This window comes from Myotis davidii, unplaced genomic scaffold (assembly GCF_000327345.1).
Source record: "Myotis davidii unplaced genomic scaffold, ASM32734v1 scaffold111, whole genome shotgun sequence".
In the NCBI taxonomy this organism is placed as follows: Eukaryota; Metazoa; Chordata; class Mammalia; order Chiroptera; family Vespertilionidae; genus Myotis; species Myotis davidii.
In genome coordinates this window covers 4078566-4095892 of record NW_006284347.1, presented here as the reverse complement: position 1 = coordinate 4095892, position 17327 = coordinate 4078566, and the positions used below count along the sequence as shown (strand labels likewise).

General features: G+C 35.9%; 1 protein-coding gene across 1 annotated transcript in view; it reads left to right on the top strand.

The window, feature by feature from the left end:
- DNAH12 (dynein, axonemal, heavy chain 12) overlaps positions 1-17327 on the top strand; it is a 250257-nt gene that overhangs the window by 73826 nt on the left and 159104 nt on the right. The window contains 7 exon segments of the mRNA XM_015571050.1: positions 1268-1393; positions 2497-2631; positions 2900-3093; positions 3820-4063; positions 11924-12109; positions 12774-12974; positions 15917-16111. Coding sequence (XP_015426536.1) covers positions 1268-1393; positions 2497-2631; positions 2900-3093; positions 3820-4063; positions 11924-12109; positions 12774-12974; positions 15917-16111 — 1281 coding nt within the window.

Genomic DNA, 17327 nt, shown 5'->3' with positions numbered 1-17327 from the left:
GGTTTCCTCCGTCACTGAAGCAAGCAAGCCTCATGTTAGTTTCAAGCTGCCTGGCTGCCGGCCACCATCTTGGCTGGCAGTTAATTTGCATCTCGCCCTGATTAGCCAATGGGAAGGGTAGCAGACGTATGGCTAATTACCATGTTTCTCTTTTATTAGATAGGACTAGAGGCCTGGTGCACAGAATTCATGCACTCGAGGGAGGGGATGATCCCTCAGTCCAGATTGCAAGAGAGTGCAGGCCAGGCCGAGGGACCCCACCAGTGCACAATCGGGGTTGGGGATAGATACGCGAGGTTGGCTAGCCAGGAGGGACCGTGGGAGGGCTCCAGGGCATGTGCAGCCCTCTCACTCAGTTTGATCGGCCAGACCCCAGCAGCAAGCTAACCTACCAGTTGGAGTGTGCACATCATAGTGACTGGTTGACAGATCGATGCCCCCTGGTGGTCAGTGAACATCATAGCGACTGATTGACTGGTCCACTGTCTGCCTGCTGGTGGTCAGTGCATGTCATAGTGAGTGGTTGAGTGGCCTTAGCATATCATTAGCATATTACGCTTTGATTGGTTGAACAGATGACTAGATGACCGGACACTTAGCATATTAGGCTTTTATTATATAAGATTAAACCAAAAACCTTCAATTTACCTTTGAACCTATATTTCAAGTTTTAAAAATTACAGCACTGCATATGGATCAATGAAAGCTATAGGGGGTAAAAATATTTAACTTCTCTACTCAGGTAAATCTATTGGTTTTAAAGGTTTTTTTTTTTTCCTTTGCCATTTATTCCTAAATTCTTTCTGGACAATTTCTGTAGACTAACTATAGGCAAAAAAGGTGGTAACATTATTTTGTGTAACAAAATTAAAATGCTACAGTCTTTGTCACCAAAAATTTAAAAATCAAATACATAAGAATAAAATATATAAAATTATTTAGAATCAAAATTACAGTAAAGGCTTGCTGTATATTTGGTCACCTTTTTTAGTCATGTACAAGGAGGAAGAAGAATACCTTATATTAAATCATCTGCAAGTAAAATTTTTTAAAGTTTTATTTTCTGTATAGAAGTCTGCAATTATGTGTTATGAGGTCAAATCTTGCAGCTACTGGAATACCCATCTTATTTGGGTGATATAAAATATCAATTAATCTGAGTCAAATTGAAATTTGAAAGAGTATTAGAAGTTGTTGGTTCTTCTCTTTTTCTTATTGCCTTAAATTTTCTATATGGTGTATTATATATGGAGTTTCTTTTTTGTAGGAATCCAAACGCCGAATGAATTACTTTTTAGATGTTTTTATATTTCCTCAAGAAGATTTAGCTTTGAATTCAGCTGTTCTTTTGTGGCCTTGGAAAATTTATCCCATCTTTGATGAAAATGATGAGGTAAATATATTTTTCAGTGTATATTTTATTTTCTGACATTTCTTAAAATATACTTTATTGATTTTTTACAGAGAGGAAGGGAGAAGGATAGAGAGTTAGAAACACTGATGAGAGAGAAACATCAACCAGCTGCCTCCTGCACACTCCCCACTGGGGTTGTGTCCGCAAGCAAGGTACATGCCCTTGACTGGTATTGAACCTGGAACTCTTGAGTCCACAGGCCAGCGCTCTATCCACTGAGCCAAACCGGTTAGGACTCTTTTCTTACATTTTAAGCATAGTGTTTATTCAGTTTTCATACATACTTGCTGTCTACCTTTAAAAAGTAACTTCATGTGTCAATATGAGTTTGGGACTAGCAACATTTACAGCCCTGCAGGCTTAGGACAGGCTGTTAGGCTTAACTCACAGTAAGAAGTGAGACTAATGTTAAAGAAGTCAGAACTATGATATAACTTGATAATAACAATAAGTACTACACTAAGTTTTTTCCATTTATTAAATAATTTAATACTTACAAAAATCCCAGGTAATCTTTTTTTCTCATTTCATAGATGAGAAAAATAAGTCTCAGAGAAGTTAAATAACTTGTTCAATATCACAGGGATAAGAAGTAGCAGAATCAGGATTCTGAATATAGTTTAGATTTTGAAAAAGTTTTAGTGTTACCCAGTTTCTTCTAAATTGGAAAGTGGCATGGTATTATAATAATGAAAAGTCAGGTAAACTAAAGTTCTAATCTAGATTTTTACTTTTACGGTTTTATGACATTGGTCTTGCCTCTTAATCTCTGTAAGCCTAGGTTTTTTCATCTCTGAAATGAGAATAATAATACCTGTGGTAATGTAGATAATAGTAGCTTTTTAATTATTATCCTAGAATCAATAAATAGTGAAATTATATCTGATTAATAAATAACAATTGTTACAGACACTTTGGAAATCTAGGAAAATTTTTGTATGGTTTATTCTTTGCATTTTAATATCAGTCAGTGTTTTGTTTTTGCTTCTTTAATAGTTATGACTAAACAAAGCATTAAGATTTCTGATTTGATAACTCCTTTGTAACAAAATAATTAACATGATTTAATTGTCTTTAAAAAGATCATTGAAGTTGCTAAACACAAAAAAGAAAATGAGTTAATAGCCAAGAGAGAGAAACTGATTTTGGAACTAGAAAAGGAATCACGCCGCATGGAAGAGTTTGCAGAATTTGCAGAACTGGACCGCATGCAACAGGTTTGATAAATATATAAGACAATAGTATGGCTGGTTCATAGATTAATACAGGACATGTTTACATAAGCTTAAGAAAAATGTGTGCTTACCATGGCAAGCAAGAGCCTGACTCATGGGCCTAGAACTGATACTATTTATATGATCTTTTTTGTGGCTTAGTTTTCTAAGATATAACCATACTTTTTGCTATCATAGTAATGTAAAGTTGATAAAGTTTCTATATAACATTACATGGATATTTTTTGAGATAAAAATTATTTGTTTTCAGTATGTGACCGATGTAAGACAGCTGCAAAAACGTATTCAGGAATCTGAAGAAGCAGTTCAGTTTATTAATAAAGAAGAAGAACTTTTCAAGTGGGAAGTGACAAAATATCCTGAATTGGATAAATTGAAAGTTAACATTGAGCCCTATCAGAAGTTTTTTAATTTAGTCTTGAAGTGGCAACGAACAGAAAAACGGTAAATTCATAAATATAAATGTCATAAAAATAAAGCAAATGATGTAAAAGGATTCATAAAATGAACATACTAGCATATTGATTTTTTTGGTTTTGTTAGTTAAGTGTTTAAAGTAAGACTTATTTGTTAATTTGAAAGAGAACCAAGTATCCTAAAGGAGAATCATCAAATATTACTAAAGTATCTACCTAAGCTTACTAATGCATATGATATCTAAAATATAACTTAGGTTTTCCAGATGTGACTCCTTTTTTTAATGCAGGTAGTTAATCTGACGAATGTTCACACCAAAAATTAGAAGTATGGATTCAAATCTACATTTTATTTTGATACTATTAGTTATCCGTTTGCAGTCTGGTGCATATTTTAGCGATGCAGCATAGCTGAACTGATGGTTTTAATCTTGTCTCTCTACCATCAGCTCTATCTGTGTGACTAAGAAAACCTGTCAACACTCTTGCCCTCATTTGTTTCTCTTTTATTTTTTTCCCCGCAGGCAGTGGCCCCTAAGAAGAAGGCATTCTTTTTATTTTTTTTATTTTTGGTGCCCGTGACCGGAATCAAACCTGGGACCCTTCAGTCCACAGGCCAACACTCTATCCACTGAGCCAAACCAGTCAGGGCTGTTTCTTTTTTAAAATGAGAGGTCTAGCCTAACGAATCCCTAAGGTTCCTTCAAACACCAAACGTCTCTGAGTTTAATACTGTTTTTTTCTTTTCATTCAGGTGGATGGATGGAGGGTTTTTGGATCTTAATGGGGAAAGCATGGAAGCTGATGTAGATGAATTTTCCCGAGAGATTTTTAAGACACTGAAATTTTTCCAAGTGAAACTGAAGAAGGAATTACAAGAAAAAAGAAAGTTAGCAAAAAGACGATCTGTAGGAGAAGAGAGAGTTGAAGAAGAACCAAAAGAGAATCCTACTATTAATATGTGCTCTACAGTAATGGAGAACATAAAAGTTTTTAAGGTATGAACACACTTAATGATATTTTCAAAAGCCCTGGAAGAGAGAGCTCTTCACATCATCAAGTGTTAATGAAGAGAAATAGATTTAGAAGCAAAACCAAAGGTGAATCCAGAACCTGAATCCAATGCTTCATTCTTTCCTGATGAAGTCATCAAAATGAATTCCTTCATGGAACAATACTTAACAAAAATAAAAGACTATAACAACTAGCTACAATGATATAGAGAGAGGATAAAAAAAATTAATAGGACAGACCAGTTAGCCTAAGGGCAGCAACACAGGGTGACATTACTTAATTAGAAAAGTTTTAGAGTCACACTACCTAGGTTTATATCACACTACCTAGCTTTATTCTGCATATATAGCTTCTTGTACCTCAGTCACCTCATTTATAAAGAAAGGATAATAGTTTTATGATAGTTAATATTGCATCTACCTTCCCAAGGCAATAATGACAGTGGTTCTAATGTAGTGCCAAGTTTCTACAGTCAATATACTTGAGTGCCAACTCTGTGATGGGATTTTGAGTATTGTTTCTGTCCGTGTCTAGCGCTCTGAGATTCCATGAGCTGTATGAAAAAATTTTTAAGTAACTATTTAAAATTATTTTCAATGTTTAATGTATTTGTATGGTTTGAAAAAAATAGGAAAATATATATCTGAAAAGTTTCTTTCCCAAGTTTTTCACCAATGTAACTCAGGTTACCAGTGTTATTACTTTCTTTTGTATATTTCCACAGTTTTGTTACACATATAATGATGTGAATATATGTTTTTTATCCTTTCATCTTTTTACATAAAATATATCACACTATAGGTATTATTTCCCCCTTTGTTTTGATTAATTTGTCTTGGAGGCCTTTTCTCATGGTATATAGAGCTTTTACATACTTGTTGAGCAGTTGAATAGAATTAGTCTTTTTGTTTTCTCTCCAGCCTCATAAGGAGGTGCTCTCCACACAGGTTGGCACTACTTCTCTCAGCTTCTTCATGGGTGAGAAAATAATGAATTGTTAATGAAGCTAAATTTATCCACTTTGAGAGTATGTTTTTTCTACTTTATATGTGTTAAAAATTATTTATTTAACAAATACTTATTGAGTGACTGTTATATCATGTTCTGATGAATCCTGGGGAATATGATGGCAAGCAAAAACAGGTGATGGTAATAATACTGGAAGGTTAAAACCAAAGTCCTTTTTTTTTTTCTTTATTGATTAAGGTATTACATATGTGTCCTTATCCTGCCACTGCCCCCCCCCATTCATGCCCTAACCCCCTGGTGTCTGTGTCCATTGGTTAGGCTTCTGTGCATGCATACAAGTCCTATGGTTGGTCTCGCCCCCTTACCCCCTCGCTTCCCTACCATCACTCTGAGGTTTGATGGTCTGATCGATGCTTCTCTGTCTCTGGATCTGTTTTTTTTTTTTTTTTCATCACTTTATATTGGTCATTATATTTCACAAGAGTGAAATCATATGATATTTATCTTTCTCTGACTGGCTTATTTCGCTTAGCACCGTGTTGAGCAACCTGGGGTCGCGAGCCACATGCAGCTCTTTGGCCCCTTGAGTATGGCTCTTCCACAAAATACCACGTGTGGGCGCGCACGTACAGTGCGTTTGAAACTTCGTGGCCCATGCACAGAAGTCAGGTTTCGGCCTGGGCGAGTCTATTTTGAAGAAGTGCTGTTGATATTTGACTCTGTTGACTAATGAGTTTGCTGACCACTGGCTTAGCATAAACAACCAAAGTCCTTAATAATCAAAATTAAAAGTTGGATATTCTACGGTTTTCCAGTTTTTTAAAAAGAACTTTATTAAATTATTATTTGCAAAAAACAAAAACATGACTGTCATACAAAGATAAAAATAAATATGTCAAATATTCTATCCTACTTATTAATTAATGAGAGAACCAGTAAGATGGTAAGTCTGGTTCAAAGAACATTTGAGGAGCTGAGTAGTTACAGGCAATTTAATAAAGGAATGTTAGGAAAAGATTGGTAGTATTGATAATATACCATAACAATATGCCATTATACTATTTGAAGTTTTTTTTTTATTAGTTATAAGTTACTTGCATCTATACTGGACAAAAAGCTTAGATAAGTTTGAGTCTTTTGTGGCTTTATATAAATTTCAGGATTATTTGTTCTAGTTTTGTGGAAAATGCCATTGGTATTTTGATAGAGATTGCATTAAATCTGTAGATTGCTTTGAGTGATATGGACATTTAAAAGATATCCTTTCAATCCATGAGCAGAGTATATCCTTCCAGTTATTTGTGTCATCTTCAGTTTCTTGCATCAATGTCTTATAGTTTTCAGAATACAGGTCTTTTACCTTCTTGGTTAAATTTATTGCTCAGCATTTTATTCTTTTTTGCAATTGTAAATTGGATTGTTTTTTAAAAGAATTTCTCTTTATGATAGTTTGTTATTAGTGTATAGAAGTGCAGGTTTCTGAATATTAATTTTGTATCCTTCAACTTTAGTGAATTTATTTATTCTAATAGTTGTTGGAATCTTTAGGGTTTTCTATATATAGTTTCATGTTATCTGGAAATAGTGACAATTTTGCTTTTCCTTTCCAATTTGTATGCCTTTTTTTTTCTTGTCTGATTTCTGTGGCTAGGAACTCTGTACTGTGTTGTTAAAAGTGGTGAGAGTGAGCATCCATATCTTGTTACTGATCTTAAGGGAAAAGCTTTCAGTTTTCACCATTGAGTATAATGTTATTTATGGGCTTGTCATATATAGCCATGTTGGGGTATGTTCTCTCCATACCCACATTGTTGAGTTTATTTTTTATCACAAGTGGATGTTTAATTTTGTCAAATGCTTTTTCAGAATCTATTGAGATGATCTTATGATTTTTTGTTTTGTTGTAATCGTCACCTGAGGATATTTTTTCCATTGGCTTTTCAAGAGAGAGGGAGGGACGAAGGGAGAGAGAAAGAGAGAGAGAGAGAGAGAGAGAGAGAGAGAGAGAGAGAGAGAGAGAGAGTTCTTTACATGAGAGAGACACATTGATTGCCTCCCATCTGTATCCTGACCAGGGCAGGGATGAACCTGCAATTAATATATGTGCCCTTGACCCGGAATCAAACCCACGAATATCTTTCCATAACTTTCCACAGTTTCTTTTCTGAGCCACCTCAATGTCTTGCTGTTTGTTTCACTTGCCTTTGAGATGATCCTTTGACTTAAACTCAAGAGTCTGGAAAATGTATTCAGTCCTGTCTTTAAAAAAAAAAAGACAAATATAATTTCCAGGACTTTTCCCCCAGCTCCTACAGTCTTTTTAAGCTCTCACTAACTGTAACCTCTTATTTCACGCACTTTTTTCCACCTATAGTCAACCAACTTGGCATCAGAAGTCAATTAAGAATGAATTAATTTAAAAAAAGTTTAAATCCTCACCTGAGGATATTTTCCCATTGATTTTTAGAGAGAGTGGAATAGAGAGGGAAAGCAGAGAGAAATATCTATGTGAGAGAAACACATTGATTGGTTCCCTCCTGCATGAGTCCTGACCATGGCCTTTGCTAGGGAGGAGCCTGCAACCAAGATATGTGCCCTTCACTGGAAATGAACCTGGGGCCCTTTGGTCTGCAGGCCAACGCTCTTTGGTCCACCTGGCCAAACTGGCTAGGGCTAAAATACATTTTAAACATTAAGGAAAGGTAGCTGGGGCCCTGGCTGGTGCTCAGTTGGTTGGAGCATTGTCTAAACACCATAGGTTTGCGGGTTTGATCCCTGGTCAGGGTACATACCTAGGTTGTGGGTTTGATCCTTGATCAGGGCATGTACAGAAGACAACTGACCATTGTTTCTCTCTCACATCAATATTTTTTTTCTTCTCTCTCTCCCTTCCTCTTTCTTAAGTCAATTAAAAAACAACAACATACACACCAAAAACATATCCTCGAGTGAGGATTAAAAAAAAAAAAAGGAAGCCAGGATTTTGATAGGGATTGCATTGAACTTATAGATTGACTTGGAAAATATTGCCATCTTAATAATATTAATTCTTACAATGTATGAACATGGAATGTCTTTCTATTTATTTAGGTTTTCTTTAATTTCTTCTAAAAATATTTGTAATTATCAGTGTATAAGTCTTGTACTTCTTGTATACTTCTTTTTAAAAAAATATATTTTATTGATTTTTTACAGAGAGGAAGGGAGAGAGAGTGAGTCAGAAACATCGATGAGAGAGAAACATCGATTAGGTGCCTCCTGCACACCTCCTACTGTGGATGTGCCCGCAACCCAGGTACATGCCCTTGACCGGAATCGAACCTGGGACCTTTCAGTCCGCAGGCTGATGCTCTATCCACTGAGCCAAACAGGTTTCGGCTCTTGTATACTTCTTGATGCTGTTGTACATGGGGTTTTCTCCTTACTTAAAATTTTGTATTGTTTATTTCTAGTTTATAGAAATACAATAGAGTTTTATAAATTGATATTGTATCCTGTAACCTTGCTGAACTCATTTATTAGTTCTCACAGTTTTTAAATGAATTCCTTAGCATTTTCTGTATACAAGATTATATCGTCTGAAAATAGAGATCGTTTTACTAGTACTTTTTCCTTTCCAAACGAAATTATTTTTATTTATTTATATTTTATTTAATTGTCTAGGATATTGACATTAGCTAGAGTCTTCTAGCTCAGTATTTTCCTCATCTGGGTCACACAAATTGACTTTTGACCCTCAGGGGTCTCCAACATGGTAGGAGAAATACACTATGGACAACTGGTTGTAATACAAAAAATAATGGAGAAATTCTTAGGTAGAGGATAACAGTATCCTGTGAGAGAATAGAACATGGAGCAGTTAATTTTGCCATTTGAAGAACAGATAAGGCTTTACTAAGGAGGTGACCAGAATATAAGTATGGTTTTGATGGGCTTGCTTTGAATTGAATTGGGAAGAGGAAAAGATAAGTAAGTATTCTTTTTTAAAAATACATTTTTATTACCTAATATTTGAAGAATATATGTAAAAAGTATGTAACTTATAAAGTATAACAAGAAAATGAACACCCATTAACCCTTCCCTCTACTTGAAAGTTAGATAATCAGTACTTCTACTTCTCTCTGTGTATTTCTTCCCTATTTTATTTCTTTAATACTCTTTACAGATAAGTGCAGTATAAATTCTGTGATTCTCTTGCATTTTAAAAAAATCAACTTGTATATAATAATTCATAAAAATATATCATGCACATGTAGTCTTCTGTGACTTGATTTTTTTTCACTTGATGTTATGTTTCTAAGATTCCTCCACATTCTTGGGTGTCAGTGTAGTTCCTTCATTTTCACTGTTAGATATTATTGCTTACCTAATTTATTGATTTTCCTACTTACAGTCATGTGAACAAAAATCTCTCCCATCACAGTACTTACATTCTACTTATATTTCATATTTCTTCTGTGAAGTTCCTATGTATGCCTTCAGAATCTTCTTCTGTCATTGTTTGGTGGTTGTTTCTTTCTATTGTTAATTTTTGGAATTTTTATAATAAATGCTGGATAATAACTCTTTGTCACTTATATAATAATGAATCCATCAATGCATGTCATTTATCTCTATTTATTTAATTTTTCTCTTATAAGTTATATAGTTTCTCCAAAATAGCTTTGCACAGCTTTCATTTGATTTATCTGTAGGCACGTTATTTTGTTGTTGCATTTGTAAATTGATATTTTTGTTATATTTTTTATCTGAAGCTTGTATATAGAAGTTCTATTTAATTTTTATGTTAAAATCCAGCCACTATACATAGACAATAATCTGTGAACAATGTCAGTTTTTTCTTAATTTCTATTCTTAATATATTTTACTTATTTATATTAATTTCTTCATTGGCTGAGACCTCAATCTAGTGTTGAATAGAAGTAGTCATAATTGGGATGCGTATCTTGTTTCTAGTTTTAAAGAAAATGTTCTAGACTGGAAACTATAAAAATCCTAGAAGAAAACATAGGCAGTAAAATCCCAGACATTTCTTGTAGTAATGTTTTATATATCTATCTATCTATATATCTATCTATCTCTCCTCAGGCAAGGGAAACTAAATAAAAAATAAATGAGACTACATCAAATTAAAAAGTTTTTGCACAGCAAAGGAAAACTATCAGCAAAATAAAAAGACAACCCACTGAATGGGAGAACATATTTGCAGATACATCTGATTAGGGCTTAATATTCAAAATTTATGAATAATCGAATTAAAAAATGGGCAGATGATCTGAATAGACATTGCTCCAAAGAGGACATACAGATGGCCAATAGACATGAAAAAATTCTCGATGTCACTAATCATCAGAGAAATGCAAATTAAAACCACAATGAGGTATTACCTCACACCTGTCAGAATGGCTATCATCAGTAAATCAATAAACAAGTGTTGGTGAGGATGTAGAGAAAAGAGAACCCTCATGTACTATTTGTGAAAATGCAAATTGGTACAGCCACTATGGAAAACAGTATGGAGTATCTAAAATAATTAAAAATAAAACTGCCTTATGACCCAGATTTCTCTTCTGAGAATTTATCTGAAAAAACCTGAAACACTAATTCGAAAGACTATAAGCATCCCTATGTTCATTGCAGTGTTATTTACAACTAGAGGCCCGGTGCACAAAATTTGTGCATGTGTGTGTGTGTGGGGGGGGGGTCCCTCAGCCCGGCCTGCACCCTCTCCAATCTGGGACCCCTTGGGGGATGTCTGACAGGGATCGGGCCTAAACTGGCAGTTGGACATTCCTCTCACAATCCAGGACTGCTGGATCCTAACCACTTGCCTGCCTGCCTGCCTGATTGCCCCTAACAGCTTCTACCTGCTAGCCCAATCGCCCCTTAACCGCTCCCCTGCTGGCCTGATTGACACCTAACTGCTCCCCTGCCAGCCCAATTGCCCCCACCTGCCCTCCCTTGCCAGCCCAATCACCCCCAACTGCCCTCCCCTACTGGCCTAACTGCCTACCACTACCCTCCCCTACTGGCTATCTTGTGGTTACCATCTAGTGGTGGCCATCTTTTGGGGGCCATCTTGTGACAACAGCACAGCAGCCATCTTGTGGCAACATCGTGCAGCACCACCTAGGCTTTTATTATATAGGATAGCCAAGATTTGGAAACAGCCCAAGTGTCCATCAGTAGATAAGTAGATAAAAGAGCGATGGTACATTTACACAATAAAATATTACTCAGCCATAAAAAGAAAGTAAAAAAGAAAAAGTTTACCCTTTGCAGTAGAATGGATAGACCTAGAGAACATTATGCTGAGTGAAAGAAGCCAGTCAGGAAAGACAAGTACCATATGATTTCACTCATATGTGGAATTTAATGAACAAAATGAACTAACAAGCATAATAGAGACAGACTCATAGAAAAAAAAAAGTTCTGATGTCAGTACTGTGAATAATAAACTTAGTATTTTTGTTGAATATCTAATTTTCATTTCCAAACATTGTATTTTAGCATTTTTGTGCAGGATTTTTTCACCTTTCATGGTGTGTGTGTGTGTGTGTGTGTGTGCTTATATTATGTTATCTTATACTATATATTTCTGCATATAACATGTATGGCAACTTTGTACTTCTATAATAATGCAATAATTTTAATTACCATAGTTTTATCATATACTTTAATATCTGATAGAACATTTACTCCTTTTTCACTGTTATAAATTTCCTGGCTATTTCTACATGTTTATTTGTGCAGATGAATTTTAGAATAATTTTGTTTGTCTTCCCCCTCCAAATTTAATTGGGATTTTGATTATACTCATTAAATATATTAAATAATTTTAAATGACACATTATTTTTATATTTTTACCATTAGGAAAATATCCCTACTGTCTCCATCCTATGCAATCCAGGAATGAGAGCACGTCACTGGAAGCAGATGTCAGAAATTGCAGGCTATGACTTGACTCCAGACTCTGGAACTACACTGAGAAAAGTTTTAAAATTAAACCTTTCACAATACTTGGAACAATTTGAAGTGATAAGTGCAGGTGCAAGCAAGGTGAACATGAAAATAAACTGAAATAATTTATTTAATGAGTTTATTAATCAAATAATTGTGGTTTTGCTGTGGTTGAATGCATAGCACTGGCTAGCAGTAGGCGTAGATGAGGGAAAGTGATAGAGGACCACTTCCCTTCCCACTGCCCCCACACACTTCGTACTTCCTTCTACTGAATACAAACTAGAAATGGCTCATTTGACCTCTTCTTAATTCTGCCACATTCTGATATGCATGGATGATATGCTAGTCTTGATATATAATCTTTCCATTAATAATATTGGGTGGATGTGTATGTGACATGTGATGTGTTGTATGTATTCTAGCAGAATAACTATAGTCCTCTGGGGTTCTTGAAATACTCAGAAAGCATCTTCAGATTATAGACTGGAGAAAGGCTACTTTAAGGAAAGTCCAGGAGGTATTCTATTCTATTGTCTATTTCAGTACTGACAACAAGCTTTCATAGCAAATGTGTTTTTAAAACTATATCATCATTCTTTTTAGGAATTTTTAAATTGTTTAAAAAACTTTTCTAATTTAATTACAGTGTAGCCACAGATTATTTTAAGGCATATACTTACTGAATTTACTAGGGAAAGTCAATACAGTAAATAAGATTCTTTTTTCACAATCCCATTCTTTCTTCTTTCCTCCATTTTAGGAATTTTCATTAGAGAAGGCTATGCATACAATGATGGGAATTTGGGATGATATTTCTTTTCATGTAAGTCTATATCGTGAAACTGGAGTCTGTATTCTTTCTTCAGTAGATGAGATTCAGGCTCTCCTTGATGATCAAATTATAAAAACTCAGACAATGAGAGGATCACCTTTCATTAAACCATTTGAAAAAGAGATCAAGGTATGTTAAACAAGATAGTTCCTGGTCATTTGTAAAAATTGTAATCTTATTACATATACTAGAGGCCTGAGGCCTGGTGCATGAAATTTGTGCATGAGGGGGGTCTGGGGGGTCCCTCAGCCTGGCCTGCACCCTCTTCAATCCAGGACCCCTCGGGGGATGTCTGATTGCTGGCTCCTAACCACTCACCTGCCTGCCTGCCTGATCGCCCCTAACCACTCTGCCTGCCTGCCTGATCACCCCTAACTGCTCTCCCCTGCCAGCCTGATTGCCACTAACTGCCTCTGCCTCGGCCCCTGCTACCGTGGCTTTGTCTGGAAGAAGTCTGGTCTAATTAACATATTACCCTATTATTAGTATAGATACTCTTGTGGAAATAAGTCAGTTTGTTGGACAGCTTTGGAGAAATGCAGGAGCAGATATTTAAAAATTCATGTGGAACTATATAGAACAGATCTGAGACATTAAGTCTAATGATTTTGAAAAGCACACATTATGTTTTGTTAAAAAAATCAAATCCTGCCGAAACGGGTTTGGCTCAGTGGATAGAGCGTCAGCCTGTGGACTGAAAGGTCCCAGGTTCGATTCCAGTCAAGGGCATGTACCTGGGTTGCGGGCACATCCCCAGTAGGAGATGTACAGGAGGCAGCTGATCAATGTTTCTCTCTCATGGATGTTTCTAACTATCTCTCTCCCTTCCTCTCTGTAAAAAATCACTAAAATATATATTTTTTAAAAAATCAAATCCTGCTCAGCTGGTGTGGCTCAGTAGTGGAACACTGACCTATGAACTAGGAGGTCAAAGTTCGATTCCCAGGCAAGACGCATGCCCAGGTTGTGGGTTTGATCCCAGGTGTGGGGTGTGCAGGCAGCAGCCAATCAATGATCATCATTGATGTTTCTATCTCTCTCTCTCTCTCCCTTCCTCTCTGAAATCCATAAAAAAAATATTCTCCAATGACAACAATAGACTTGGAAGGAAAGCAGTTGGTATTATTAATTCTAACTTTAAACAGCCTAGTCCCTGTTCCATGCTATGTTCTTTTAACTTGTAGTGAAGTTCGGTATACCATGCTTTAATTCTATTTTTGAACAACTAGCTTGAGGGTCTGTTAGAATAATTTATGAATTATTTTTCACTTGAGAAAAAATAGTTGTATTTGAGACTATAAGATTATTTAATACTAGAGGCCTGGTGCACGAAATTCGTGCACTGGGGTGGGGGTGGAGTCCCTCAGCCCGGCCTGCATCCTCTTGCAGTCTGGGAGCCCTCAGGGGATGTCAGGCGGATGGGCCTAAGCTGTCAGTTGGACATCCTTAGCGCTGCCACAGAGGTGGGAGAGGCTCCTGTCACCACTGCTGCACTTGCCAGCTGTGAACTCGGCTTCTGGCTGAGCAGCTCTCTGGCGCAATGACCACCAGGGGGAAGCTCCTGTGTTGAGCGCCTGGTGGTCAGTGCATGTCATAGCGACCAGTCGTTCCACTGTTTGGTCGATTTGCGTAATATCCTTTTATTATATAGGATCCTTATAGTTGATGTGGGTAAATACAGAAAGTAAACAAATTATAATAACTAACACCTTTATAGGTAGTATCAAAATTCTTACTGGGATTATATATAACGGGGAAAATACAAACAACAAATGGATTTTTCCCCTTGTATTTATTGATTTTTAACTATACTGCTCTAGGCACTTTACATTTATCAGCCCATTTAATTTCCATAGCAGACTTTTAACATAGGCACTTTTATTATCTGTATTCATAAATAAGGAAATAAAAGCATAGGAGGTTTGCCCAGCTAATAAATGACAGAGCTGGAATTCAAACCAGGGCCTGGTCAGCATGGCTCAGTGGTTGAGCATCAACCTGTCGGCCAGGAAATTAGGGTTCTATTCCTGGTCAGGCCATATGCCCAGGTTATGGGCTCATATGCAGGAGGTGGCTGATCAATGATTCTCTTTCATCATGTTTCTGTCTTTCTCTCCCTCTCCCTTCCTCTCTGAAATCAATGAAAATATATTTTAAAGAAACCAAGGTAGATTGGTTTTAATTTAAGTATAGATGGTGTTTTTTTATGAAAGACCTTGGCTCTTGATATTCAGAGTAGACAGAGTTGTGTTCTTCCAAAAGAACATAATGCTGTACATTTTCTCATGAATCAGGCTGACCTAGACTTTCCTGATATGTCTGCAGAAATTTCTTGTCTAACAAGGTAGAATTTACAAGATAAATTTAAAAGCTCTTTTAGAATCTTAAAAAACAATAAAATATGAGGTCTAATTTCTTGACATATTCGACCTTAGGCCAAATATTTAAGAACCAAAGAGAGATTATTTGAATGACTTCAACTAATGAAATATCTTACTGAGTCTTAGAGACCAGTGAGAGTAAGGAGACTCCCCCCCACCCCCCAAATTGTGTTGCTGTGGATCAGGGTTTTTCAATCTGGTAATAAAGACATTTTGGGTTAAATAATTCTTTGTTGTGAGGGTTGTCCTGTACATTGTAGGACATTCAGCTACAATATTCTATTAACTAAATATTAGTAGCACCCTCATCCCGTCGATTGTGACAAATGAGAATGTCTCCAGACATTGTCAAATGTTCCTTGGGATGGGGGACAAAATAGCCCCTAGGTTGATGAACATTGGTGTAGATCAGGGTATATTCCTGGATGCCTTTTGGATGTGGGTGGTTTACCTAGTGATTAGGAAATTGGTCTAAATAACTACAGTCATTTCCAATTGTGAGTTCTAATGATTTAGGAAAACTTCAGATCTCCTAGTGTTTTTCTAAACCCCTGTGAGACACCCATAAGTGATCTTGGGCTGTTGTGCATTGATTTAAAAATAACAGTAAAATTTAAATACACATTTATTGCTATAACTTACTATTTTTCTTTAATAACTGGAATTTAGTATACTATGTTTTTCATTAAGGCCTGGGAGGACCGTTTGATTCGAATACAAGAAACGATTGATGAATGGTTGAAAGTACAAGCTCAATGGCTATATTTGGAGCCCATTTTTTGCTCTGAGGATATCATGCAACAGATGGCAGAAGAAGGACGTCAATTTCAGACAGTAGACAGACATTGGAGGGATGTTATGAAGTTTTGTGCAAAAGACCCAAAGGTGTAGTATTTGTTTTTTCTCTTGCAAATAAAGGGGAACCTTTATTTTGTGCTATTAAAAAAAGCGTTTGGCTTTTTCTGATTAAAAAAATCAAACATGCTCATTGTATAAAAAATGTAAGAAAGCATTAAAGCAATTTTACTTTTCAATTCATAAGATATACTACTTGTAATTCTTTTACATCAGATTTATTGGGGTGACATTGTTTAATAAGATTATATAGGTTTCAAGTGTATATTTCTATGATCACGATCTGTATGTTGCACTGTGTGCAGACCATCCAATGTCAAATCATCTTCCAGATGTCACCATATGTTTGACCCCCTTTACCCTTTACTACCCCCAAACCCTTTCCTTCTGGTAACCACAGTACTGTTGTGTGTGTCTATGAGTTTTTATTTATTTTTCTTGTTTATTCATTGTTGCTTATAGTTTTATATTCCACATATGAGTGAAATCATAAGGTTCTTACCTTTTTTTGACTAACTTATTTCACTTTAGCACGATATTCTCAAGTTCCATCCATGTTGTTGCAAATGGCAGTATTCATCTTTTCTTATGGCTAAGTAGTATTCCATTGTATATTATGTACCACATCCTCTATCAAAGGATGCTTTGGTTGTTTCCATGTCTTGGCCACCGTGAATAATGCTGCAATGATTATAGGGGTACATATACCTTTGCAAAGAAATGTTTTCAACATTTTTGTGTAGATACTCAGAAGTGGGGTTGCTGGGTCATATGGTAACTCTATTTTTAATTTTTTGAGGAGCCTCCATACTCTTCCATAATGGCTGTACTAGTTTACATTCCCACCAGCAATGGGAATCTTTCTTCACAACCTCTCCAACACTTTTTATTACTTGTCTTGTTGATAGTAGCCATTCTAACAGGTGTGAGATGGTAGGACATTGTAGCTTTCATTGTCATTTCTCTAATTGATAATGAGGTTGAGCATCTTTTCATATATCTGTTGGCCATTTGTATGTCTTCTTGGGAGAAGTGTTCGGTCCTCTGCCCATTTTAAAATTGGATTATTTGTTTGGCATTGAGTTGTATGTGTTCTTTATATATTTTGGATATTAACTACTTACTGGATGGTAGAGCTGCTTCACATGTACATGTAACTCACTTCACATGTATATTTAACTCACTGCTCCCATTCTCATGTAAAATAAATAGTAAAATAAAATGGAGAGAGAGAGAGAGAGAGAGA